We start from the raw sequence: 23,599 nt of genomic DNA on the forward strand, positions 1-23,599 counted from the left end.
GCGCTTATCGGAAATTTGAGGCTATACTGCAATTATTTGCTCACCGTGCTGACAGTTTCGAGGTTACTGACTTCACTCGGATTACAGCCTGCGGGCCGATTCAAGCCTCGTGCAGGAAACTTTGTCTTGGCAGGAAAAGCTTTGATGTTTTCATCAGGTGCCTTTACATCAACATCGCCCGACCTCAGAAATCAAGACACCGTTATTTGGTGAAGACTGCAGAACGATTTGAAGAGTATGTACAGTGCCGCAGGTACAGACTAGATCGAATTTATCATTCATAAGCCCCGACGATCCAAGCATGCCACCGCGGGTACAGCTTAAAGTTATCCCTACGCCCTTGAGCTAGGCTTGGTGAAACAAAACAATGCACATCAATGTACTCATGTTTCGGAGTCGACAGGAGGGTTCGACCCTTGTATACTGCAACTTGTGCTACAGGTGTAGATCGAGAACTATGTTAATCACACACGTTGACATCGGTATCTGTGCAGAGCGCGACGATGGACGTTGTCGCTGCCTGTCAATGGAACGAAGTCAAGCCGTATAAAATGAATGCCTGAGGGTGCCCATCTTTTGTTCGACCATTTGGATCAATTTTGTTGCGATACCCTGACGTTGATACTTTGGATCAACACCAATACAATTTAGACACCAGGAGCTCTCAATGGTCTGAAATTATGTGCACTTCCAGAAGAATAGGTCACATGTTAGACTTGGACACACGGAGAAAAGCTGTCTCGAGAAAGGATCCAATGCAGAACCATAATTTTTTTGATACGCTGTCAAGGAGAACAAGTAAATCTTGGTACTGATTACAGTGTCAGTCCACCATTCTTTGGTTTCGGGTGACAGAGACTCTAAGAACTGGTTGAAGCCAAGCACCTTCTGCGCATCACTGATGGAGCTGAGCACTATGTAGCCCAGAATGGTCACACCTGACCTATTCCAGAACGCTTTGCCTGGAGGAAACCAGATAGTTATTCCAGCGATAGCGCTTGTGTCGATAACTGTTGCGATGTATACTTCTCCAGCTGACAGGCAAGCCCTGATCACCGCCCAGAACAATGCCCCCTAGAGACTTTTGTTTCCACCGCGGTCACGAGATCAATAGATGGGGCTGGATGTGCAGATATCATGACCAGACGCCCGACGATCGTGTCTGAAGGTTGTCTTACAAGCGACGTAACCTTTGACACGCATCGCAACTGCCTCGTCCAACTGAGATTCTACGAGGTGCTTGAGCTAGTAATATATGATAAGTAAATATGCTGTCTTTACCTTTTGGCTGGTCAACAGTGGACAGATGATACGGGAAGTTGTTTCTCGTATCTTGGTCGTGGTAGGGCATTGAAGGGCATTGATCGATGATCAACCGATCATGCGGCACAATGAGAGCCAATAATACGGCGGTAAGGCCAGATAAGGCTAACCCTGAAAAAATCACTGAGCATCTTAGTATGCACGTCACGGATTCCGATCACTGGGAACCTCTCCATATGGCGTTCTACTACACCGCACCAGGCCGCAGAACCATGGAACTTCTAGACAGAAGCAGTGTGTTCCAATCAAATCACAAATTATTTGCAAGGCGGAAACCTACTGGCTTGGTGCCAAAATTTCAAGCTTTAAGCCCAGTTGGAACAGAAAGTGTGATGTTTCGACATTCCGGCAATATGTCCATCGTTGATACTTGCCAGTTGATACCGCTCGTAAGCAAGTACTCAAAAGGTAAGCGCGGAGTTTGAAAGGGCATGAGGTATTGATGCAACCTGTCTGGTCTGCAAGTACTGTGCAGACTACATAATTACACTGGCAGTTCCGGGTCACCGGTCGCCTCAAGACAGATTCACGGCTCCCGCGGGGAAATTCCAATTGGCTGATTGGACTGAAGGCCATCGAAGTTCCCTGACATCACCACGTTTTGCACTCGTTATGGGTTCAAACACTAGGCATCTTGCGTTCAGCTTAGTATAAATCATGCCAGCTTTCGCAGTCGATAAACCGCCACCAGAGTACCCATTAATATTCCCGAATAAGCACAGTAAGCAGGCTTCTGGAAGCACGTAGACGACTTGCACTTCATTATCTCCACAATCACCTAACCGCTCACAAACCGGTGCAAACCTGAGGCCTGACTAACAATTCACCTAAGCCAAACCATGATGCAGCGTCAAGCCGCATGCAGGATGGAGCACGGGAGCCTCGTGTCCTACAATTCTTGAGAATATATCTCTCTATCCCAGCAGGCGCTACTCTACAGATTTCCCCTCCAATGTCTCCCAAAAAACAAACACGAAAATGGAAAGAAAAGAAGATCAGGAAAGCTGGCGATGTGACACTAGACACTAGTATTGCAAAATCCGATGATATCATTATACCGTAGGTTTATTCATGGTCCAAGACGGTGATGCATCTTATTGAATTACCTAGCGTAATGGGGCCAACTGGAGTTGGGAAAAGCACCGTAAGACCATAATTCATTCATATTTTTCAGAAGCTGACTTCGACGGATAGTTCATCAACACTGCAGCCGGGAAGGTCGTGACACCTGTCGGTCATGATTTGCAGTCGTGTACAGCAACAATCCAACACGCATTCTGTCCATATCCCGGCAATCGCTCCCGCCGCATAGTCTTTGTTGACACACCGGGTTTTGATGATACGTTCGTGGATGACTCGGAGATCTTGAGACGCATCGCCGTTTGGCTGGCAACTTCGTAAGTACATTTTCATCACTGAAGTATATACGTTCATAATCCCATCCCAGGTATGGCAATGATATGAAGCTGGCTGGTGTCCTCTACCTTCACGACATCAGCCAACCTCGGATGTTCGGTACATCGCGCAGGAATCTTGATATGTTTCGAAGGCTGTGCGGTGAAGATGCAGAGAAGAACGTCATTCTGGTGACCACAAAATGGGGCGATATCGTCCCGGACGTGGGACGAAGGCGCGAGGAACAACTAAAAAGCAGCTTTTGGAAGGAAATGGTTGAACATGGATCAAGACCCGCTCGGTTCGAAGGCTCGAAAGAATCTGCTTGGGAGGTCATAAAGCCCATTCTCGCGAACAAGGAAGTTCTCGAGGCCATCCGCATTCAACAGGAAATGGTTGACTTGGGGAAAATGATACCAGAGACCGACGCAGGAAACACCTTGCGTGCCGCATTGAAGGAGGTGGCAGCTACACATAGAAGGGCCGTCGAGGGATTGAGAGCAGGTGTTGGAGATGACGAAGAACGGCAAAGATTGAAGGAGACCGAGAAAGAACTTCGCGAGCTCTTAAAACAGATTGAAGATCTCAAGTTGCCATTCATGAAGCGGTTCTTGTCTTTGTTTACTGGTCGTTAACTCGGTTCCCGCTCACATACATCACACCTACTCTTTCTGTTCTCTATGCACACTCCAAAGGCATGTGTACATACTTAGTTGAGTCTACGCCGTGTAACTTACCTGAATCCCGACTACTTATAATAATTAGCTGGCTTGATGCCCCGCTCACGAGTCACTAGTACTGGTAGTACTGTCATCTGTGGTTCGAATCCAAGCCACTCGAAGTTAAAATTCCCTTATGTACGCAAACAAATTTTGTCGAGGCTCAGTTTCGTTAGCCTGACCAGGTCATTTACCCCTGCGGCGCATTATACACTTAAACACAGCAGTAAGATTTACGATAGCCTAGAGGTAGTAATAATAATTGGGTATAAACCAGTAGTATCCTTGCCGATCGCATTATCACTTAGGCGAGTCTGTACTATATGTGACTCGCAAAGAGACCAAAAAAACTATTCTTGAACTTATCCCAATGACTCCTAACCTTCCTGAGCGTCTTTGCGGCTTCAGTTTCGGAGAAACCCTTGCGGTACCGACCCATCTCCTGCTGAATCTGTAGGCTATCAATTGGGGGTTTTTGTAGAATTAGCTCGACAATGTCTAAAGCCGACTGCGTTGTACCATAGAACCGTGCCATCCTTGACCCGTGGTCAAGCATGCGCGTCCAGTCAACCTGTAGCTGTTTCTCCCGTTTCTGCGCTGCAGCTTCCACTTGAAGGTCGTTCCACTTCGTCGTTGCGAGAATGACATTCTTGAGGCCAGCTTCCCCGCAGAGCCTACTGATGATGTCTAACGCTGTTTTCGAATAGGCCCCGTGGCGGGTCAGTGATATCTCGTGAAGATAAACGATCCCGGCTATTTTCGTTTTTGCTCTATAACTATTGAATGGTTCAACATGATGCCAGGTTCAGTCAGTCGGTGCGCTTACGCTCTCGCAAGCCACTCTGCAATATGTTGCAAAATCCTCTCGTCATCGCCGGATGAATGATCGAAGCCAGGGGTGTCAACGAAGATAATGTGGCGGCTACTGTCGTTAGGACAAAGACAAGGAACACAACTAATGTCTTGTGTGCACGAATCCAAGGTGTGGCCAACGTCCAATACATCTTCTCCCATAGCTTTGTTGATGAACTAGCACTATGATGAGCGTACGAGGTGATCCAAAGCAACAAGTTCGTACAGTGCTTTTTCCAGCGCCGGTCAGTCCCAATACACTGTCAATCTGAATTAGCATTTACTTATCTTATAGTACTACAGGCTCGGGAATGACACGCACAGAATCACGATATCACTGGGCTGTAGTTTGCGTGTGCTCTTCATTTTTGTCGGATTAGCTCTCTACTTACCCGTCCTTATATCTTGCTGGACACGTGTACGGTGTATCCTGACAGTAAAAGAGAAGGCGTGCGATGGATTTTCGACCTGCCAGGGGTTCGAACAGGTACTTAATATTAAACTGCTGTGACGCTGCTGTGGTCGCGGCAGTGCTATAAGTATACTATAGCCGAACTTTATCTAAAGGGTCGAACCAGATCTATCGGTTCGTGAACCACTGCTTTACGATAGAGCGTGCTAAGGACATTCAAGACCCTGGGGTTTCTAAACCCTGCACCCTGGCGCTCATCAACATGTGCTGCGAAGCAGCACAGGATCTCCAACGCTGACTCAGTACTCACATGACGATAGGTTATGCTTCTCCTTAGTATGCACGGCCCCTGGTGACCCGGTATGTTAGTCTCTTTTAGGAGCTTGACGTATACGCCAGGCTGGTGAGCGAGTCTAATCACAGGCAAGCTCCACATCTAGCACCAGGAGTGCATCGGCATTCGGCTCTGCGCTGACAAATCACCTTGTTCCTCTCCGGATCTACATCTGCTTGCTGAACTCGCTAGTAGCAAACATCAAACCTATTAATCTACTTCCACATCTCCTGTGTGACCCACCCTCAGACCCATATCCTCCGCTACCAGATGACTCCAAAGAAAACCAGCAATCCTGACCTGGACCTCGGCGATTGGGAGCCTAGAGACAGTGATATCGTGATCCTGTGGGATCCGTCCCTGTGTCTGGTGGCCAGTGTATCTGATTCTTGATATGATAGCATGCTAGGACAGACTGGATCTGGGAAAAGTACAGTAAGAGCATTATCGATGCCACACTGCCGATCACTCAACGGTGATAGTTTATCAACGTTGCTGCTGGAAGGGCTATAGCACCAGTTACGGATGCTATGACATCCTGCACCAAGTTTATAAGGCCTTTTGTCATCACACACCCTCAAAACTCAACCCGTGTCATTCTCGTCGACACCCCTGGTTTCAATGACACATGGGTCGATGACCGGGGCATATTAAAGCGTATCGTCGACTGGTTAAAGCAGCTGTGAGCGACCTAGCTCAGGACCCCTTCGAGTACTGATTATATCAAAGGGACGAAAGAGGAGCGAGAGCTACAGGAATCATATACCTCCACGATATTACTCAATCTCGAGTTTCAAAGGAGGGCCCGAAGGCCCCCATGTCGCCAGTGAAGCTCGACCATCCGAGTATGTCGAAGAATGTTGTTCTTGCAACAACAAAATGGGAGGAGCTTGGGCTAAATTCTAATGGAGCGCAGCGTGAAGCAGAGCTATTAGACATCTACTGGAAGACGATGCTCGAGAAGGGATCAACTGCAGATCGGTTTACGAAAACACATAAGTCTGCATGGCAGATCGCTGACTGCATCAAACAGGGCCAGATCAACGGGTCCTCGATTTGTTTGGAGTTAGCTAATATTTTGGGACAACTCCCCGAAAAGCCAAGAGCGACTGTGTATGGATTTTTCACGTCCCTTTTTTGGCCGCAACATAAGGTGAGTCCTCGTGGCAAGGCAGGACACATTCTTAACGTTGTTCAAGTGAGGAATGTCATATGTCGCTCCTGCTAGGGCTACGGGTGAGACATGTCAAATTTCTTTTGCTTATTATGCTGCTGGATCGGAGCTATAGTATAGACAATGCGTACAGAGGAACTGGGAAATTGCATGAAGCTATGTACTGCCTATCTTTGAAAGTACCGGGAATTTACATAGCAGTGCCCACATGACGACTACCATGCATGGCGATCAGTAAGAAAGAACAAGAGCTATGGCTGCAGTCAGGGCGCAGAGGTATGAATAACGCTAATTCCTGGCGACAGAAAAGCCATTAATCGACCAGAGACATGCGGGCCATACATACTTAAGTGAGATACAGTATCAAGCATATTACCCACTAATTCATCAAACGGTGATACGACGAACTTATTACACTAGCAATGGCACTGAACGAGCTCATAGATGAGCTCACTGATCGTTCATCATCTTGAAGCGCTGTGTGCTGACGCACTGCCTCAGTGAGTTGGCGTTGAACTGCGCGCCTATTACTCGACGACCGAGAGGTCTTCCGAAGCAATTGTCGGAAATGAGCAACGAGCTGTGTCCACCAGCGTGTCAAAACAGCATATGCTGACGTTTCGGAAAGCGCTTTTCCTTCGTCTACCATTTCTTTTTGCAACTGGACGGGTCGAGGAGTTGTGGCGTCAAAATGCTTGACGATCTCCCATGCCGAATCAAAGGAAGCGGTGAATCTGGCTGTTCGGGATCCATGCGACATCATTTCCTGCCAAAATTGCGTCTTCAGCTGTTGTTCCCGCTGTGATCCAATATGTTCGAGAACTTCGTCCCACATAGTCGTGGTCAAGATGACGTTTTCAAGTGCGTTCGTACCACACAACTCCTTGAACACTGACAAGTTCCTCAAGGGTGTCCCACGCATTCGGCTCTCTGTAATTCGATGAAAGAATAGGATGCCGCTCAAGGTGACGCGTTCCTTGTAGCTGGAAATAGCGAGAGGGTAAGTAGTTTAATTTTGATTCTTGCTGCGGGTCGTACTTACGTTTTCTTCAACCACGCAGCAATTTCTTTAAGAACTTCATGATCTGTTCTCACACTATCGTCAAATCCAGGGGTATCCACAAACACCACGTTGCGCCCACTTCCATCGGGATGAGGGTAAGCAAAAGAAGTAACACCCTGAGTGCATGACTCCATGTCGTGGCCAACCCTGGCACACTCGCTTCGTGTTGCGGCGTTGATGAACTAAGTCATGTCGGAATCTACCATAGGTGAAGGCAATCAAGATGGGTGCTCACCGAACTCTTCCCTGTCCCGGTCGAACCCATTACTCTGTATACCCCAAGAATTATGCGTTGTATCAGAACATGCTACGAGCCACTCACGCAATGATGGTGTCCCGATTAGTGATAGAATGCTTTATATCCTTGTTTAAAGGCGGTGATACTGAAGATTCGTCTGTATGATGACAGGATGTTGGTTGACTAGCGAAGGGAATCAATGATTGTTGCGACTGTTCACTTGGATCGTCTGCCAAGGTTTCTCTTGAATCATTTTCTTCCGTCGGGTTAGAGTTTGAGTTCGTGTCTGGGTTAATAGGATCAATGATTAACCTGTGCGGCATCAGAGATACCCTTTGCCCAGTTATAGAAGGGATGGTGTGTGCTTGTGATTCAGAGCCTTCGTCGGGGACCTCGACGGCAGGTCCTGCCAGGATATGATCTTCATTCGCACTAGTATTACACAGGCTGGAGCCAGGATTGAGGGGGATAAATGATTCTTGCAACGATTTACTTGTGACGTTCGCCGAGGTGTCTCTTGTATCATTGGCTTCCGTCGGGTGAGAGTTTGAGTTCGTGTCTGGGCTAATGGGGTCCATGATTGGCATCTGCGATATCGAGGACACCGTCTGTTCAGGGATGGAGTGCGCTTGCGACTCCGAGACTCCGGTTGGGACCTCGACATCACGCCCTCCCAGGTCGTGATCTTCATACATATTAGCATTACTTAGGCTGGGGTCAGGATTGAGCTCTACGGGTGACGTACCTCCTGCATTCGTGTCCATAGATTGCAAACATTGGACAATGTCTATTGCACAAGGGCGAGATGCAGAATTCTTTTGCCAGCATTGGTTCATGAGGTTCCACATATCGTCATCCAACTGGAGTGCCACAGGCCGAGAAGGTCGCTCGTCGTTGACAACAGCCGTAATGAGTTGAGGAACACTCATTTCAGAGAATCGTGGATGGCCATCAAAAATCTGTAGTGGCATGAGAAGACTTGACAATGACATATATCAACAATACCTCGTAGCACACACAGGCGAATGCGTAAATATCGCTTTTCAAGGTTTTCATATTCGACTCGCTTTTAGCAGAATCCAGTAATTCGGGAGCCTTGTATATTAGGGCACCCATTCCGTTTGAAGTCGTAGCGGATTGCGCTACAGATTCTGATACAAGCGTGCAGAGGCCGAAGTCTGCCACACACGCCCGGCGAGATGGAGTGATTAGGATGTTGTTCTGCAAAGTCCATCGTGTGAAAACTTGACTCGAAAGATGACCGGGAGATAACGAACGCCTTTCAAGTCGCCATGAACCACCGGGGGGTTGAAGGAGTGTAGATATCTGAGACCACGAGCCACATCCATCACCTAAGTAAATTGTTCCTTTAAGATCTGGCATGGCATGATCTGAACGTCACGCACCAGAGAACGTCGATTTGCGTCTGGGTATATTTTGAGGAAGTCAACGATATTTCCATTTTCCATCCATGGCGACACGAGGCACACGAAGGACGGTCTTTCGGGCCAGCAGTACACGCCGTAGAATGGTAAGACGTGCTCACTGAAAAGTTGCCTCCACAGCACGGCTTCCTTGCAATATGCCTGTGGATTACAAAGTCAATCGGTGTGTCGGACATACAGGTGGATAGGAAACCTTGATCACACTCTCAATTCTCCCGATGGGACGCATGACCTTGATCGCGATAACATCCCTCCCCATGTCGCCTTTCCATACATCTCCAAAACTTCCACCAAAAATCGGACCTCCTGCTCGGATATGGACGCCCTCCAAAATCAGGCATCGAGGGAAGAGACCTGAATTCTTGGACAGAGCAACAATTGCACGTATGATCGGCGATCGCATTTCTACGTCGTCACTGTGATCAAGCAGCTGATCAAAGGCACCACGGTGAGCAAATTGTGAGGACGGGCTTAAACGCTCGCGACGCCATGGACCATACCTCCTGCAAAAGATCGAGCAAAGACTGGGCTTGCGGCCCTGCTTGATGTTGAAGTAGTTCGCGCTTTTTTTCATTTTTTAGGATGACCAGAAGGTGAGCTGTGATGCATAGCATATCGAGTCTCAATATCTTATCGATGCGAGCTGCGTCATTTGGGTCGTTTTGCTGTTGATAATTCAACACAAACTGTTATTTTTTGTTCTTTGAACTCACCTTCTCGCACTTTTCGAGGAAATTTTGCAACGTAGTTTTTATGTCGCAATAGCGAATGAGACGAGAAATCTCGTTGGCTTCAGTATTCCAATCGGAATGATTTGATAGGAGACTATTCAACAGGCTAGAAACAATGTTCGTGGTCATGCACTGGAACATGGGTGACCAAAGACCTACCAAGGTTTGCATGCCCTCACGTATGCTGCGGTATATTGAAACAACCGCTAGTACAAGGTGATATATTGACTAGATCACGGCAGACGAATATGTGAATGCTGACTGGGAATACACATGAGCCTGACAGCTCATGATTACTGGCCATTGTGCCTGCAATCAATGCGTGTATTTGCCTGGCGTTCGCATCCAGCCAATCGCTCGGAGCATCAACCAGAGAAATCGATGGATTGAAGACCCCCAAGGCATGTGCTAACTGGCTTGGTTCGTCGCCAGAATCAATCAATGACATGGCGGAGAAGTCAAGAAGTGCCAGGAGATCCTTCTTGAACACTTACTACTAGTATATTTCAACCCCAACGGGCCCTAAACCACCAGTATTCTATAAGCGCGCGCTAGCGTTGCGTGCGGGTGGCGCCGAGATGCAACGAGGCTCGAGCATTGCGAACGACTTCCAACACAAGTTAACTTTCAGTTCGAACTGGACGGAAATTCGAATATGTAATGGTTCATTTCGGGCTTACTATATACAAGAACGGAGAACCCTGCCCAGGAACTCATCAGACAGGCTTCCCATGATGCCATCGAACCGCAGTGACCGGGCCGTGCCACTTTCTGAATCAGCCATCACTACTACTGTGAGCGCCGTGAAGCATCCTAAGTTCGCATCCTTTCCTTTTGTCACATTTTCCTCCCCTCTTACTGAAAGTTTCAATGACACTCGCTTCTTCAGTTTGTTTACATAGTATATATTTCATCTCCTTTAACGCGATTGTTCTAATCGATCTACTAGACTAAATGCACGACCAACTTGAGGTCGATCATCCTCGACTCCAACCCTCGTGGAGTACGTACTAAGTAGTGGAGAACCCCACACCGACACGTCTTTGCAGCACCAGTACTAGCCTTCGTACCAGCTACAACAGGTCATCTGAGGAAGAACAATTGCATTGTCCCAATATTAATCCGCAACCTCCTCCCCCATCCCTGGCAGTGGAGGGCTGAGGCAATTCAAATCCCAAGACAAACTCAAAATCCTACTCCCATACGAAGTAATCATAGCGAGCGCGATGATGACAATTGGCATGTTCTTATGCCATCCTGTCTCATTTACTGAAGCACTGACCTGTCCGAACTCCGCTACCAAGCCTATACACATACTTAATATTGCAAGCAATAGCTCGACCTTTGCAGGATCATCGACGTCTACGGTATACCCAACCGACTGTCACAGGCATGAGCACGTCTTAGACTCGTGACCAGTCTGTCTAATGAGGTGAGCCGTCCCATCCCAGATGCCAGTCTGCGCAACTGCGAGATCGAGATTAGTACGTGCACTGCTTAGCTCCAGCATCTTTCAACTCCAGCATAAGGTGTTCATGTATATATCTCATCATATTGTCAAGTTCATACGAATTCGTCGTCTTTATCCTCAATCGCGCGTGTCCACGGGGGTGTGCGCTGTGAGTATGGAGTGTCAAACCAAAAAAACTGCGAGTCGTCTCCCGACCGCACCCAAGTGCCGGTGATCCCTTGTATTTATGTAAAATAATAAATCTCACTCTAGATGAAGTTCTTGTAGTACATGGACTGGATACATACTAGTACTACCTGTGAGGAACTTCATCAAAGCTGCAGTGCACTGTCGATTTTGAAAGTTACTCTAGTCATCAATCGATCGGAGACTATACGGTATCAAATAGATCACGCACAAATTTATCAAGCTTCGATACGATGAAGTTATCACACTAGTAATAGCACTGAATGAGCTCCTAGATGAACTCACTGACCGCCCATCATCTTGAAGCGCTGTGTGTTGACGCACTGCCTCAGTGAGTTAGCGTTGAACGTTGAACTACTACTCCAAGTAGACTTGAAGTTCCGAAGCCATACTCGAAAATGAGCAACACTTTTTTTTTTTCGAACCAGCTGGTCAGCACGATGTGCCGACGTTTCGGAAAGCCCCTTTTCTTCGTCTACCATTTGTTTTGCAATTGGACGGGTCGAGGAGTTGTGGCGTCAGAATGCTTGACGATCTCCCATGCCGAATCAAAGGAAGCGATGAATCTGGTTGTTCGGGATCCCGCGACATCATTTCCTGCCAAAATTGCGTCTTCAGCTGTTGTTCCCGCTGCGATCTAATATGTTCGGGAACTTCGTCCCACATAGTCGTGGTCAAGATGACGTTTTCAAGTGCGTTCGTACCACACAACTCCTTGAACACTGACAAGTTCCTCAAGGGTGTCCCACGCATTCGGCTCTCTGTAATTCGATGAAAGAATAGGATGCCGCTCAAGGTGACGCGTTCCTTGTAGCTGGAAATAGCGAGAGGGTAAGTAGTTTAATTTTGATTCTTGCTGCGGGTCGTACTTACGTTTTCTTCAACCATGCAGCAATTTCTTTAAAAACCTCATAATCCGTTCTCACACTATCGTCAAATCCAGGGGTATCCACAAATACCACGTTGCGTCCACTTCCATCGGGATGAGGGTAAGCAAAAGCAGTAACACCTTGAGTGCATGACTCCCGATCGTGGCCAACCTTGGCACACTCGCTTCGTGTTGCGGCATTGATGAACTAAGTTCGGAATCTATCATAGGTGAAGGACAATCAAGACGCGTGCTCACTCTTCCCTGTCCCAATCGGACCCATTACTCTCTACACCTCGAGAATTATGCGTCGCATCAGAACATGCTGCGAGCTACTCACGCAATGACGATGTCCCGGTTAATGATAAAGTGCTTTATATCATTTTTTGGTGGATATTGGTCTGTGAGGACAGAATGCTCGTTGACCAGTGGAGGGGATAAATGATTGTCGCGGCTGTTCACTTGCGAAGGCTGCGGAGGTTACGCTTCGACGATGATCTTCCATCGCGTTGGAGTTTGAGTTCGTGTGTGGGTAAATGGAGTTCGCGATTGACCTCTGCGGTATCAAGCACGCCGTGTGCCCAGTTACAGAAAGGATGGTGTGTTCGTCGGACTCTGAGTCTTCATTTGGGACCTCGATGTCAGGTCCTCCCAGGTCGTGATCTTCGTACATATCAGCATTACATAGCACACACAAGCGAATGTGTAAATATCGCTTTCCAAGGTTTTCACCTCGCATGTCGCAGATCCAGTAATTCAGGAGCCTTGTGTAGTAGGGCGCCCATTCCGTCTGTGCTTGAAGTGGTAGCGGATTGCGATACAGATTCTGGTATGAACGTGCAAAGGCCGAAGTCTGCTGCACAGGCCCGGAGAGATTGAGTTATTAGGACATTGTCCGTCATGTTCGAGCCTCAATATCTTATCGATGCGAGCTGCGTCATTGGGGTCGTTTTTCTGTTAATAATTCAACACAAACTCTTGATGTTGGTCTGAGAACCCACCTTCCTGCACCTTTCGAGGAAAGTGAGCAGGGTGGTTTTTATGTCGCGATAGAGAATGAGATGAGACATTTCATTAGCTTCAATGACCCACTCGGAATGCTTTGATAAGAGGTCATCCAACAGGCTAGAAACAACTATGGACTTGTCATAACATGGATGACCCATGACATATTACCTGGGTTCGCATGCGCTCACATATGCTGCGGTGTATTGAAAGAACCGCTATAATGTGATATGTTGAGTCAATCAATCAGTAGACGAATATCTGACTGACTGGGAACACATATGAGCACGAAAACTGGCCCTCGTGCCCGCAAGCAATGTATGGATTTGCTTGGTGTTCGCATACAGTCAATGGCTCGGAGCATTGGGCAAAGAAATCGATGGATTGAAGACCCCCAGGGCATTTGCTAATCGTCTTAGTTCGTCGCCAGAATCCATTGACACCGTGGAGAAGAACGGTGCCGCCGTGCCCCATAAACGTTATGTGCCGACATCGATCACGTGGCGCCGAGATGCAACGAGGCTTGAGCATTGTGAACAACTTCTAAGACGTCTGGCAAACCCAGCAGCCGCGGCGTTGACGCTGTATGCCTCTGACCACCACCACCATTAACGAGTTACCATGTTGAACCGAATACGCTCCTCACGTGCACCCTCCCCGACACCTACTACCTTCTCCGGGATTTCTAACTACCGTACAGAGTCCTATCGTCCGATCAAGGATAAAGGCAATGTCCCGGCCGTGCCAGCCGTAAACTCGAGGGTAATCGCACGCACACATTTTGACGAGTTGGCTAGTTTTCTAGTATCATATCTTGTGAAAGGTGCGGCCTGGTTGTTCCATTTGGATTCCACAGCCATTTTTACTCAGATACCGCGTACCTTCAGCTCCGCAGGAGTCGCGAGCCCACGCACGCTCAAAATTGACCAATCTTACGAGGCAGCAGTTCCATGAATTATCAACCGATGTGTATGACGAACTCGTTCGACGTCGAAGGAACTCCCCCGAGAACGACGGTAAGTCACATAATCTAAGCATCATATTTGACACCAAGTTGTATCTCCAGTTCCATTCCTTCCCGTACGTGATGAATTTCATCCGAAGCGGAATCAGGCGCGCCAGAAATTGGCAACGCTGCCCAGTGCCAAGTTTGAAGATCTTTGTAGCGACGTCTACTTTGAAATCATGAGAAGATATCCCGAATTCACAGAGGTAGGTAGTCAAATCGTTGTTTAATTTATGCTAAGTCTGGTGCCAGTCGGAGGACCAAGGGGTGGCGTCCCCTGCGTCAGCATATGACGACGTGCCCTCGCCTGAGTTCCACACATCCCCACGGTCCGACATACCCATACTCCCACCCAACGCCCGTACTGGGCGACCATCTGAAGATCGGGGCAGCGCACGCGAGGAAGAGATTCGGCGGAGCGAAGACACCTACGCATCCCGGCGAAAAGCATCCCAGGACTACGGGGCGGATTTTGGGCGAAGACCAAGTGCCTCCGCGAGTATCCGCAGTGACTCGACAGGGACCACAAATGCGCAGAGTGCGACTGCAACGAGCGGGATGGTGATCCCAAACAAGAGTACTATCGCAGAGGAAGAGATTGAGGTACCGTACGGGCGGGAGATGCGGGAGAGCTCTGGAACAGCAATTGATACACGTGAAGGCGTCAGGGAACTGGATACCACCGACGGCGAACACGAGCACTGGGACCAGCGGGGTACCCTGGGCGGGCTTAACGGGTTGAGCGCGCGGCTCAGAAACGTACATACTGAAGACGATGATGCAGGGGACGTGAGGAGCGACGAGTATGATAAAGTCTCTCTGGGGCGCGCCTCAGTGACGTCCGATCGCTCGATTGGTGGGTCGAGGATACCCAGTGTAGCGGGTGATGAACAAGAGCGGCTGAGGCGAGATTACGAGTTCAAGATCGCCACGATGCAGAGTCGTATCACGAGTCTCGAACGAGACCTTGAGCAACGGGAGCTGGACACGCAGCAGACGGCACGCCAGTTAGAAGAGGAACTGGAAGGCTTCCGAAAGGCACGTCCTGAGGATTTTCCCTCTGATAGTCGCTGAGTTTAGCTTACAGCGTGCCGAAGAGCATGGATCCGCTATGAAGGCGCTGCAAAGGGAGCTGGACGATCTTCGGGACCTCCGTGCAAGAGAGAAGGAACGCGAAGCCAGACGAGCGCAGGCTGATGAGGAAGAATTGCAGATACTCCGTGATCGATGCGAACGCCTCGAAGAAGAGCGCATTTCTGGCGTCGGGATAGTAGGTCTGTAATTTGAAGTCAACGGCAGTTAATGTGACATCTTTTGCAGGATAACAGCGAAATCATCGAGCAGCTGCGCGCCGATATGGAAGGCTTGATGATTGAACTGAGCGATCTGTCACGCAGGAATGACGAGTTGATGACTGCAAAGGATTCGGATCTCACTGTGATTCGTGATCTGGACAGCCAGCTCAAAGAATACAAGCGCAAGTATGAGCAAGCCAAAACCGAGCTCAGAAGTGTTAAAGGTCCGGAAAGATTTTTTTTCTAAATGCAAGCGACTGTTATCTGATATTGTCTTGATCAGCGACATCCCAGCTCTTCCTGCAGGCGCCCAAGATGGAAGATCAACTGCCAATGGGTCCTGACGGGGGCCTCGTCGACATCCACGTCACTGCCTTTGTGTCCGCCATTGATGGTCTTTTGACTGCTGGACGTTCCAGCGCTCCTACACGCGTTCTAGTGCCGATGAAAGCCGTCGTCACATCTACTACCGCCATCATTGATGACGTCCGGGCATACGAACAACGCCCATCCCGTGCAGATGTCGACCTCGAGATCCTACACACTCTCCGCGAGCGCGCTGAGGCGACTCTGACCAACCTTGTAGCCGCATCCAAGACGCATGCCACCGCATCCGGCATGTCTCCCGTGAGCCTATTGGACGCAGCCGCGAGCCACGTCTCCGTGACGCTGACGGAGATCGCAAAGATGATCTACATCCGCAAGGCTAGCCGGGCCGAGCAGGAGGAGTTTGTCTCTTCCTCAAGCTCTGGTTCACTGTCGTATCTATCGTCTGCGCGCTCGACGGAAGACGTGAGACCGGCCTATGAACGCAAGACCTCTAACTTTAGCATAAAACGATCAGAAGATGTTGTATCGCCCCCTATGACCGCAGCATCACGCTTTGCGGAGGCTCATACCCGACGAACACCGTCCGAGCCATCTAGCTCACTAACAAGTTCTCCTCCGCCTATATTTGACAAGTCTCCTATCACCAGCGCAATGGGTGCAATCAGCGATGATTCAGCACCACCTGAAGGCGGCGAGGACGCATGGTCCGAGCTCAAGGTCAGCTCTACCGGCACATATATCTACTTTCCTGACTGACAAGTACCACTCCCCAGCCCTACCTCGAAGCCCAGACTGAGTCTATTGTCTACGCGATCCAAAGCGTCCTTTCCGGCGTACGCAGTCCTGTGCCGCCGCCGACGTTGAACGAGAACCTGACGCAGATCATCACGATCGTGTCGAGTATCGTCGCGGTGTGCAGCGACAACCTCCCGCCCGTGTCTGCGCAGCAGGGTGCAGAGCTATTGCGGGAGCTAGGCGAGCACGCACAGAAGCTGTCTGAGGTACAGACACTGCCGGAGGTGACCAAGGAGTCGCGGCAGGTCATGGCGAAGTCGAGCTTTGCGGTCGCGAATGCGATGAAGGGGCTTATGAAGTTGTAATTTTGAAGGAAGGTGTGATGCGATTAGAATGGGTGGCTGGCCCATGCATTGACGTGTGATGGTAGAGGATGGAGTAAGAGACGTGGATCTTCGTTAATTATGATATGCTCCTTGTAGTTCAGTTGTTTAGATACCTTGATTTCAAGGATCTATTTCTGTCATCCATGATTATTGGTAGATCTATGTAGTACTTGCAGCTATTTGCAAGAAAAATACAAGAGAAAATACCCTACCAATATTAGTAGTGCTGTTGGCACAGATGTCCTAGCAATGAGCCTGTAATGTTGCCCATTTGAAATCCTGTGGTACTTTGCAGCACATCTTGATGAGCGCCAGGTAGGTCTCGTCGAATTCCTATTCGTAGCATGTCTTATCGTGGTTCATGCAAACCAAAACTTTCGGTTCGATCCTTCAGATAAAGTTCGACTGATATAGTACAACGTGGGAATGTTGAGGACACTGGCGCGGACGACGAGGCTCGGATGTTTGGAGCCTCGAGGGTCGGAGGGTCGGATATTCTAGGATTGACATGTCCTCGCATTAGCCCACCGGCAGTGTAGAACCTGGAATTCGAACCCCTAGCAGATCCAAAATCCATCGCACGCTTTCTTTCACCGTCAGGATACATGTGCCCACTCTCCAGTAGAAGTATAAGAAGCGTGAACGCCAATTCAGATCGGCAGTCGCTGTCGTACCTACTTTCCGACCGTTTTTGCATGCACGTGATGTTGCTACTGCCTTTGCCGCCAGGTTTTTACCAAAGAATTAAGGCAACCCCGGAGGTGAGCACATCTTTCTCTGGAAGTCGACCCCCTCCCATAACCTATTGTCCCGTTTTACCGCCCATGACGTAGCTGCCTCGTACCCGCACTCAGGCAAGTACCATGTGAATATTCAAACTCAGCACAACTTATCGGTTCAACCAACACCGATCTCCAGCTGCAGTGGTACCACTGGCTACATACTTCAAGTACGGGCCTGATCGAGATTAGTGTAATGGAGAGTCTAGGGTCTCGAACTCAACTGCCATATGGTCACATGTCACACAGCAGTGCCCACTGGCAGTGTCTAATATTCTCGAACGTCCTGACTATTCGTATAAAATCGTGGTTCAGGCGTTCATTCGGTTAGACTCGAAGTTCAGTACAAATCAAGTCAAGTTTGTTCATGAATCATATCAGCGTGCAGTGCTCGCTGCTCAGTATTTAGTATTAAGCACATGTTCGAACTGCAGGTCAAAATCCATTACGCGCTTTCGCTTTTACCATCAGGAGACGTCCTCTAGAAGTATCAGGAGGGTAACGACTCAGAGTCCGTCCGAAAGAAATGCAGCAAACAATCCCAAAGCCCAATGATATCGTAATTCTGTACGCATCATTCAATCATTCCCGAGCCTGCACTAGTATGCTAATTCAGATTAACAGTGTGATAGGAGTGACTGGAGGTGCGAAAACTACTGTACGAACCTGTTGTTTTGCATACTGGTAGCCTCGCGTGCTGATGATCGCAGTTTATCAATACAGCTGTTGGAAGAAATGGCGACGGTGTTGGCCATGCCTTGGAGTCTTGCACACAAATCATTAATTGCGTTACTTGTCTTCGTCCCAACGACAACAGTCGTCGCATTATTTTCGTTGACACTCCTGGCTTCAATAATGAATCCGACGACTTACCCGACTGGAAGATTTTGAAGGATATTTCAGAGTGGCTTGCGAGAGCGTAAGCACATCCGACTGAGCCTTGGCGTTGTATTGAATTAAATATTGGTTACAGAAAAAGAAAGAAAATAGCTGGGATCATTGTTCTTCACGACCTAAAATACCCAACTCCGAAACATGTGCCAACATTCATTGAGAAACTGGGGCTGAGTCATCCCCTCACGAATGTCATTCTCGCAACGCAAAACGTTCAAGTGGAAGCCGAAGGTCGGAAACAGGAGAAAACGCTGGAAGATCAGTGGAGGAACACTTTTGATCGCCGGCCAACAATGATCCGGTTCCAGCACACAAGGCAATCAGCTTGGGAAATTGTCGAGCCTATTCTTCGTAATCACTCGATTGATAGCCTACAAATTCGGCCGAGGGTGGAAAATGGACGCTCTGATCGCAAGGCTGAAGCCAAGTTTAAGTGCAACATTATGTAGAGTCACAAATGAGATGGTCAGCTGCGAGTGCCTATACTAGTAGTATGCTAAGCTTGCTAATGCGTCGCATGATTAGTTTTGTAAATGTCAGACCTGGCTCTTGGTCTAACAAAACCGAGACTCAACAAATTTGGCCTGCTTGGCTTTGGTTTGTTTGGTCGTAACCACAGATGAGCGCATCTATGATACCTTACCCAACTTATCCAATTACTTAGGTACCCTCTACTTCAACTCTACTTTTTGATATGATGGCTCAGCATCAAGTCAGCTAATTGTAAATAAGTAGGCAGAATTCAGGTAAACGGCGTAGGCTCAACTAAGCATGTTTCTGATTCTAGGAACGTGCACGGTGCGGTAGAGGCCCGAGGGCAGGGGTGATGTTAGTGAGCGGGGAGTGAGTTAACCAAGACCAAACCAAGCCTTGATCCGCGTCCCGAGTGGCACCTTGAGCTCTTGGATCTCTGTTAAGAGCTCGAGAAGTTCTTTCTCGTTGTCCTTCATTCTTTGCCGTTGCTCGTCATCTCCGACATTTCTCTTCAACTCTTCGACGGCCCTTTTATGTGCCTCTGCCACTCCCTTCAATGTAACACGTAAGGCGCGTCCTGCGTCGGTTTCTGGGATCATTCTTCCTAAGTCAACCAGTTCCTCTTGAATGCGGAGGGCGCCGACAGCTGCATTGTTGGCGAGAATGGGCATCATGACATCCCACGCAGATTTACGCGACCCATCGAACCGAGCGACTTGTGATCCATTTTCAACCATTTTCTTCCAGGTGGTGCTCTTCAGTTGTTGCTCGCACCTTTCTCCCACCTCCTGGGTGACCTCACCCCATTTTGTGGTCGCTATAATGACATTCTTCTCTGCATGTTCACCGCACAGCTTTCGAAAAGTATCAAGATTGTTGTGCGAAACACCGGACAACCGAGGTTGGCTAATGTCATGGATGTAGAGGACACCAGCCAACTTCATATCATTGCCATACCTAGGATATGATCTTGAGCTTGTATATACTTCACCGATGGAGATGTACTTACGAACTCGCCAGCCAAACGGCGATGCGACTCAAGACCACTGAGTCATCCATAAATGTATCATCAAAACCAGGTGTGTCAACGAGGACTACGCGGCGGGAGGGATCGCTGGGACATGCACAGAAGGCATGTTGGATTTCGGCTGTACATGAGTGCAAGCCATGGCCGACAGGTGTCACGACCTTCCCGACTGCAGTGTTGATGAACTATCCGCCTAAGTCAGCCTGTGAAAAATATAAATGAATTATGGTATGTATTACAGTGCTTTTCCCGACTCCAGTTAGCCCCATTACGCTGGATGATATAATAAGTTGCATTATCGTCATGCAGACGCCAATCAACATTCAACCCACGGTATAATGATATCATCGGGCTTCGCTCTGAATCCCCGGAGTACATCATCAACTTTCTTCATCTTGTGACTCTTGTCCTTTCCATTCCATCTGCTTCGCATCGTAGCTGGGCCGGAAGTCGTTGGATGAGGGGAATATGCAGGAGAGCGCTTGCTGGTAGGGAGAGATATTTAAGAATGGGAATGCTCCATCCTACATTCCTGCATGCAGGCAAATGCAGCCCTAGGCCTCGATGGTTTAGGTCAAAAGATGAATCTAATCACCCACTCACCTGAGTCACTTCATAATCCAATTTGAAGGAATGACTGTTTTCCTTCCAAATGGTCTGGGTAGTAGGGGAGACTACTAGTAGTGACTTAGTAAGTATTTTCATATCATATCCAAGGACCATATCTAAGGACGTGGTTTCACCATAAATCTCTCTTCAGCATGAGACATGTTGGGACCCAGATAACGGTTTACTTTTATATACAAGTCCAGTTCAAATTGGCACGGGAACCAATCAAACCTCCTTCGAATCAGTGGTAATGATTCCAATTATAATATCACACCCTATCATCCACTGGCGGATGGTCACGAGTGTACTCTTCTTGTTTCTCTGCTCTCTCTTTTGTCATCCCCCTGTAGGCACGCGACATGTCATGCGCCTTCATATAGTCATGCGCTCACAAAGAAGACATGCGTCTCAGGCAGTTTCTCTCCGGAACGGGATCATACATATAGCCCAGTTAATCCTTCGGAATCATATCTGTACTATCTCCCTCTCCCAACAAAGGCTACAATCATGTCCTTCAGAGAGAAAATCAAAGGCGTAGGTGGCGACGCGTTGTACGAGGTAAAGGCTCGTATTTTCCAGGAACAACTTGAAGCCAAGATTCCAGCAAGTCTCAGACTCCCACCAGCCATTCTTGAGGATCCACCTCTTGATGTTACTCACATCCCTGAGACATGTGGCTTGCTCACCCCCCAAGAGCTGGCTATTACCGAGCTAGATGCAACCGCCGTGTGCCAAAAGATCGCCGCAGGCCAGCTGACAGCAGTCGATGCTGTCACTGCCTTTGGAAAGCGCGCAGCTATCGCCCATCAGCTCACAGCCTGTCTCATGGACTTCTTCCTCGATGAAGGCATAAAACAAGCGCAGCAGCTGGACGAGTACTTCCGGAAAGAAGGCAAGGTCATCGGGCCACTGCATGGTTTGCCAATTTCCTATTAAAGTAAGTGCAAAATGACAAAATCGTAATCATGTACCTTACATTACTGCCGTCAGGGCATGCTCCCGATCAAGGGGACAGTTGGATCTTCAGGCTTCCTCGTGAGCATCGAGACTTCGACGGAAGACTGCGATATGATAAGAATTCTGCGTTCACTAGGCGCAGGTATGTAATTTATGTCTGGAACTATATGCTGTTGGTCGAACATATTGCTAGTCTTCTATGTCAAGACGAATCAGCCGCAGACTCTGATGCACCTTGAATCTAAATCTACCTATGGTCGGGTGGTAGGTCGTCTCTTAGTGAAAAACGCATTTCGATGACTCAAATCTAATAGTTAAACCCCCACAATACCGACCTTACCGCGGGAGGATCTTCTGGTGGTGAATCAGCACTTGTTGCCATGAAAGGTTCTTGCATAGGTGTGGGCACGTAAGTCGGTGTCTTACACGTCACACCAGAAGTTGATGCATTGTCAATAAAGCGACGGTGGGGGATCAATTCGATGCCCGTGTGCCCATTGTGGCATATATGGATTCCGTCCATCCTGTCGGACGACGCCCCTCCATGGGGTCCTGTGGTAGTGAGTATGTCAAGCTCTGTTATGAAGTGGTTGTTGAATAACCTCCTTAGTCAACCTGGCCAGGACGGATTTTATAGTTCCGTGGGTCCAATGTGTCGCTCAGCAAGAGACATGCGACTCTTCCTCGAAGCTGTCCTTGGAGCCAATCCTGCACTCCAGGACCCAGACGCATTGCCCGTTCCACTGAAAGTGCCAGACCTGACCCAGAAGAAATTGCAGTGTAGGAATCATGATGCACTGACGGGGTTGTGATGCCCCATCCACCAACCATTCGAGCACTGAAATGGGCGAAAGCAAAGCTTGAAGCCTCATCAGAGGTTGAGGTAGGGGACTACACTCCATATGACCACGACCGCGGATACAGCATAGTTGTGAGTTTGGTAGTCTGTAGGTCAATAATGTCGCTCACCTGTGTCTAGCGCGCGCTCTACTTTGAGGATGGAGGAGCTACAGTTCGACGCCTTCTGAAGGAGGGTGGAGAAGAGATGCTCCCTCTGACAGAATGGGTCATTAGTCCACCACACGTGAGAGATCACGATGCTGCGCAAGTTTGGAAAGTAAGGCGACATTTTGCTGTCTATCGACACTCGCGCTGACCTTGATCAGCTGCGTGATGAACGTGATAATTATCGGAGGGAGTACTCTGATCACTGGTGGTCCCAAAACGTCGATGTCGTCTTGTGTCCACCCTTCCCAGGCACAGCCAGCCGTCACGACACTGCTAAATACTGGGGGTGCGTAATGGTATGTTGCATGATATCAGACATCTAACAGCTCATTAGCTACACGGCCATCTGGAATCTGCTGGACTACCCGGGGACAGCTTTCCCGTCAGGTCTCGTCGCTGACCCAGCCATTGACATATATCAGGAGTCACCCAGCCCGATGAGCGCGGCAGATGAGTACAACCTCTCCCTTTGTTAGTCTCCCTCGCATTGGATGGCATAAGCTGACCACTACGTACACATAGATGATGCAGCGGCATTTAAAGGGGCCCCCGTATCACTGCAGATCGTGAGCCGCATATTTAACGACGGTTTAGTGTTGGCGGCACAGGAAGTAATTGAACGCATACTCAAGTCTTAGGCACGTGAGGGGTGTCACATTCAATTTATCCAGCTTTCCGGTACCAACGTTCTTAAACGCAATAACAACTGAAATACATCCTTTCTGCCTTGACGTATCCAATAAATGTAGTCGGAGAGCAACAGATCAGCAAGATACAAGCCAGAACTAATAAGCCTAGTCAGATGAACTCAAAATGTAGGGCAGAATAAGAAAATAGATGTAGCGGACCGTGCACAGCCCTTCGCGTGTTGATATCAAGTAGC

General features: G+C 48.6%; 13 protein-coding genes across 13 annotated transcripts; 5 read left to right on the top strand and 8 right to left on the bottom strand.

Annotated features, from left to right (window-relative positions):
- Window positions 1-822: 822 nt before the first annotated feature.
- On the bottom strand, window positions 823-1,068 carry EDB91DRAFT_1010252 (uncharacterized protein; the record flags this gene model as incomplete). Its single annotated transcript, XM_041312404.1, has 2 exons — window positions 823-898; window positions 944-1,068. Coding segments are annotated over 2 exons (201 nt in total), but the record flags the coding sequence as incomplete, so codon positions are not given.
- Window positions 1,069-2,004: 936 nt separating this feature from the next.
- EDB91DRAFT_338436 (uncharacterized protein) lies at window positions 2,005-2,471 on the bottom strand. Its single transcript, XM_041326913.1, has one exon. It carries the CDS (start codon window positions 2,374-2,376, stop codon window positions 2,110-2,112), a length of 267 nt encoding a protein of 88 aa, XP_041177402.1. The 5' UTR covers window positions 2,377-2,471; the 3' UTR covers window positions 2,005-2,109.
- On the top strand, window positions 2,156-3,595 carry EDB91DRAFT_338453 (P-loop containing nucleoside triphosphate hydrolase protein). Its single transcript, XM_041326914.1, has 3 exons — window positions 2,156-2,467; window positions 2,518-2,720; window positions 2,771-3,595. The coding sequence occupies exons 1-3, from the start codon at window positions 2,411-2,413 to the stop codon at window positions 3,351-3,353; spliced, it is 843 nt and encodes a 280-aa protein (XP_041177403.1). The 5' UTR covers window positions 2,156-2,410; the 3' UTR covers window positions 3,354-3,595.
- Window positions 3,596-3,741: 146 nt separating this feature from the next.
- Window positions 3,742-4,655, bottom strand: EDB91DRAFT_1248165 (P-loop containing nucleoside triphosphate hydrolase protein; the record flags this gene model as incomplete). The annotated part of the gene is made up of 5 exons (XM_041322896.1): window positions 3,742-3,756; window positions 3,820-4,213; window positions 4,264-4,466; window positions 4,516-4,549; window positions 4,612-4,655. The coding sequence occupies 5 exons, from the start codon at window positions 4,653-4,655 to the stop codon at window positions 3,742-3,744; spliced, it is 690 nt and encodes a 229-aa protein (XP_041177404.1).
- A 650-nt stretch (window positions 4,656-5,305) lies between these two features.
- On the top strand, window positions 5,306-6,275 carry EDB91DRAFT_1248166 (P-loop containing nucleoside triphosphate hydrolase protein; the record flags this gene model as incomplete). The annotated part of the gene is made up of 5 exons (XM_041322897.1): window positions 5,306-5,382; window positions 5,437-5,470; window positions 5,518-5,717; window positions 5,765-6,188; window positions 6,264-6,275. The coding sequence occupies 5 exons, from the start codon at window positions 5,306-5,308 to the stop codon at window positions 6,273-6,275; spliced, it is 747 nt and encodes a 248-aa protein (XP_041177405.1).
- Window positions 6,276-6,588: 313 nt separating this feature from the next.
- Window positions 6,589-9,093, bottom strand: EDB91DRAFT_1052975 (kinase-like domain-containing protein; the record flags this gene model as incomplete). The annotated part of the gene is made up of 8 exons (XM_041313712.1): window positions 6,589-7,192; window positions 7,252-7,454; window positions 7,508-7,541; window positions 7,724-7,916; window positions 8,217-8,469; window positions 8,516-8,731; window positions 8,788-8,862; window positions 8,917-9,093. Coding segments are annotated over 8 exons (1,755 nt in total), but the record flags the coding sequence as incomplete, so codon positions are not given.
- EDB91DRAFT_338475 (uncharacterized protein) lies at window positions 8,838-9,712 on the bottom strand. The gene is made up of 4 exons (XM_041326915.1): window positions 9,669-9,712; window positions 9,456-9,620; window positions 8,917-9,385; window positions 8,838-8,862 (listed from the first exon to the last, which is right to left on the bottom strand). Exons 2-3 carry the CDS (start codon window positions 9,567-9,569, stop codon window positions 9,104-9,106), a joined length of 396 nt encoding a protein of 131 aa, XP_041177407.1. The 5' UTR covers window positions 9,570-9,620; window positions 9,669-9,712; the 3' UTR covers window positions 8,838-8,862; window positions 8,917-9,103.
- A 1,899-nt stretch (window positions 9,713-11,611) lies between these two features.
- EDB91DRAFT_1281465 (uncharacterized protein) lies at window positions 11,612-12,884 on the bottom strand (the record flags this gene model as incomplete). Its single annotated transcript, XM_041324739.1, has 4 exons — window positions 11,612-12,157; window positions 12,217-12,396; window positions 12,470-12,536; window positions 12,674-12,884. The coding sequence occupies 4 exons, from the start codon at window positions 12,882-12,884 to the stop codon at window positions 11,776-11,778; spliced, it is 840 nt and encodes a 279-aa protein (XP_041177408.1). The 3' UTR covers window positions 11,612-11,775.
- A 36-nt stretch (window positions 12,885-12,920) lies between these two features.
- On the bottom strand, window positions 12,921-13,885 carry EDB91DRAFT_338887 (uncharacterized protein). The gene is made up of 4 exons (XM_041326918.1): window positions 13,487-13,885; window positions 13,388-13,434; window positions 13,213-13,336; window positions 12,921-13,165 (listed from the first exon to the last, which is right to left on the bottom strand). The coding sequence occupies exons 1-4, from the start codon at window positions 13,745-13,747 to the stop codon at window positions 12,968-12,970; spliced, it is 630 nt and encodes a 209-aa protein (XP_041177409.1). The 5' UTR covers window positions 13,748-13,885; the 3' UTR covers window positions 12,921-12,967.
- On the top strand, window positions 13,443-17,079 carry EDB91DRAFT_338818 (uncharacterized protein). Its single transcript, XM_041326916.1, has 8 exons — window positions 13,443-14,039; window positions 14,104-14,232; window positions 14,283-14,428; window positions 14,475-15,260; window positions 15,310-15,492; window positions 15,543-15,741; window positions 15,801-16,564; window positions 16,621-17,079. Exons 1-8 carry the CDS (start codon window positions 13,838-13,840, stop codon window positions 16,945-16,947), a joined length of 2,736 nt encoding a protein of 911 aa, XP_041177410.1. The 5' UTR covers window positions 13,443-13,837; the 3' UTR covers window positions 16,948-17,079.
- A 1,372-nt stretch (window positions 17,080-18,451) lies between these two features.
- On the top strand, window positions 18,452-19,090 carry EDB91DRAFT_1052936 (uncharacterized protein; the record flags this gene model as incomplete). Its single annotated transcript, XM_041313708.1, has 2 exons — window positions 18,452-18,666; window positions 18,721-19,090. Coding segments are annotated over 2 exons (585 nt in total), but the record flags the coding sequence as incomplete, so codon positions are not given.
- A 257-nt stretch (window positions 19,091-19,347) lies between these two features.
- On the bottom strand, window positions 19,348-20,985 carry EDB91DRAFT_338882 (P-loop containing nucleoside triphosphate hydrolase protein). The gene is made up of 7 exons (XM_041326917.1): window positions 20,886-20,985; window positions 20,746-20,819; window positions 20,475-20,674; window positions 20,382-20,415; window positions 20,125-20,327; window positions 19,408-20,072; window positions 19,348-19,358 (listed from the first exon to the last, which is right to left on the bottom strand). The coding sequence occupies exons 3-6, from the start codon at window positions 20,573-20,575 to the stop codon at window positions 19,490-19,492; spliced, it is 921 nt and encodes a 306-aa protein (XP_041177412.1). The 5' UTR covers window positions 20,576-20,674; window positions 20,746-20,819; window positions 20,886-20,985; the 3' UTR covers window positions 19,348-19,358; window positions 19,408-19,489.
- On the top strand, window positions 20,764-23,538 carry EDB91DRAFT_1131432 (amidase signature domain-containing protein). Its single transcript, XM_041318653.1, has 12 exons — window positions 20,764-20,833; window positions 20,903-21,648; window positions 21,742-21,850; window positions 21,902-21,972; window positions 22,023-22,117; window positions 22,170-22,268; window positions 22,319-22,488; window positions 22,545-22,639; window positions 22,688-22,825; window positions 22,875-23,002; window positions 23,051-23,187; window positions 23,239-23,538. The coding sequence occupies exons 2-12, from the start codon at window positions 21,259-21,261 to the stop codon at window positions 23,352-23,354; spliced, it is 1,548 nt and encodes a 515-aa protein (XP_041177413.1). The 5' UTR covers window positions 20,764-20,833; window positions 20,903-21,258; the 3' UTR covers window positions 23,355-23,538.
- Window positions 23,539-23,599: the final 61 nt, after the last annotated feature.

The sequence above is a fragment of the Suillus paluster genome (genome assembly GCF_016628075.1).
Source record: "Suillus paluster strain FC165 chromosome Unknown EDB91scaffold_24, whole genome shotgun sequence".
In the NCBI taxonomy this organism is placed as follows: domain Eukaryota; kingdom Fungi; phylum Basidiomycota; class Agaricomycetes; order Boletales; family Suillaceae; genus Suillus; species Suillus paluster.

What these genes read in the sequence shown, in the direction of transcription:
- EDB91DRAFT_338436 (XM_041326913.1), bottom strand. Translation starts at nt 2,376, where the DNA reads ATGATATCATCGGATTTTGCAATACTAGTGTCTAGTGTCACATCGCCA.
- EDB91DRAFT_338453 (XM_041326914.1), top strand. Translation starts at nt 2,411, where the DNA reads ATGCATCTTATTGAATTACCTAGCGTAATGGGGCCAACTGGAGTTGGG. An exon ending in CTGGAGTTGGGAAAAGCACC is followed by an intron (nt 2,468 to 2,517) that starts GTAAGACCATAA and finishes TTCGACGGATAG; the next exon opens with TTCATCAACACTGCAGCCGG. An exon ending in GCCGTTTGGCTGGCAACTTC is followed by an intron (nt 2,721 to 2,770) that starts GTAAGTACATTT and finishes ATCCCATCCCAG; the next exon opens with GTATGGCAATGATATGAAGC.
- EDB91DRAFT_338475 (XM_041326915.1), bottom strand. Translation starts at nt 9,569, where the DNA reads ATGCTATGCATCACAGCTCACCTTCTGGTCATCCTAAAAAATGAAAAA. An exon ending in TGCTCGATCTTTTGCAGGAG is followed by an intron (nt 9,386 to 9,455) that starts GTATGGTCCATG and finishes GCCTTTGATCAG; the next exon opens with CTGCTTGATCACAGTGACGA.
- EDB91DRAFT_338887 (XM_041326918.1), bottom strand. Translation starts at nt 13,747, where the DNA reads ATGCTCAAGCCTCGTTGCATCTCGGCGCCACGTGATCGATGTCGGCAC. An exon ending in GTGAGCGCATGCGAACCCAG is followed by an intron (nt 13,337 to 13,387) that starts GTAATATGTCAT and finishes AGTTGTTTCTAG; the next exon opens with CCTGTTGGATGACCTCTTAT. An exon ending in TCCTCGAAAGGTGCAGGAAG is followed by an intron (nt 13,166 to 13,212) that starts GTGGGTTCTCAG and finishes AATTATTAACAG; the next exon opens with AAAAACGACCCCAATGACGC.
- EDB91DRAFT_338818 (XM_041326916.1), top strand. Translation starts at nt 13,838, where the DNA reads ATGTTGAACCGAATACGCTCCTCACGTGCACCCTCCCCGACACCTACT. An exon ending in AACTGGAAGGCTTCCGAAAG is followed by an intron (nt 15,261 to 15,309) that starts GCACGTCCTGAG and finishes TTTAGCTTACAG; the next exon opens with CGTGCCGAAGAGCATGGATC. An exon ending in ACGCATGGTCCGAGCTCAAG is followed by an intron (nt 16,565 to 16,620) that starts GTCAGCTCTACC and finishes ACCACTCCCCAG; the next exon opens with CCCTACCTCGAAGCCCAGAC.
- EDB91DRAFT_338882 (XM_041326917.1), bottom strand. Translation starts at nt 20,575, where the DNA reads ATGCGAAGCAGATGGAATGGAAAGGACAAGAGTCACAAGATGAAGAAA. An exon ending in CCCGATGATATCATTATACC is followed by an intron (nt 20,416 to 20,474) that starts GTGGGTTGAATG and finishes TATATCATCCAG; the next exon opens with CGTAATGGGGCTAACTGGAG. An exon ending in CTGGAGTCGGGAAAAGCACT is followed by an intron (nt 20,328 to 20,381) that starts GTAATACATACC and finishes TTAGGCGGATAG; the next exon opens with TTCATCAACACTGCAGTCGG.
- EDB91DRAFT_1131432 (XM_041318653.1), top strand. Translation starts at nt 21,259, where the DNA reads ATGTCCTTCAGAGAGAAAATCAAAGGCGTAGGTGGCGACGCGTTGTAC. An exon ending in GACCCAGAAGAAATTGCAGT is followed by an intron (nt 22,489 to 22,544) that starts GTAGGAATCATG and finishes CAACCATTCGAG; the next exon opens with CACTGAAATGGGCGAAAGCA. An exon ending in TGAGTACAACCTCTCCCTTT is followed by an intron (nt 23,188 to 23,238) that starts GTTAGTCTCCCT and finishes ACGTACACATAG; the next exon opens with ATGATGCAGCGGCATTTAAA.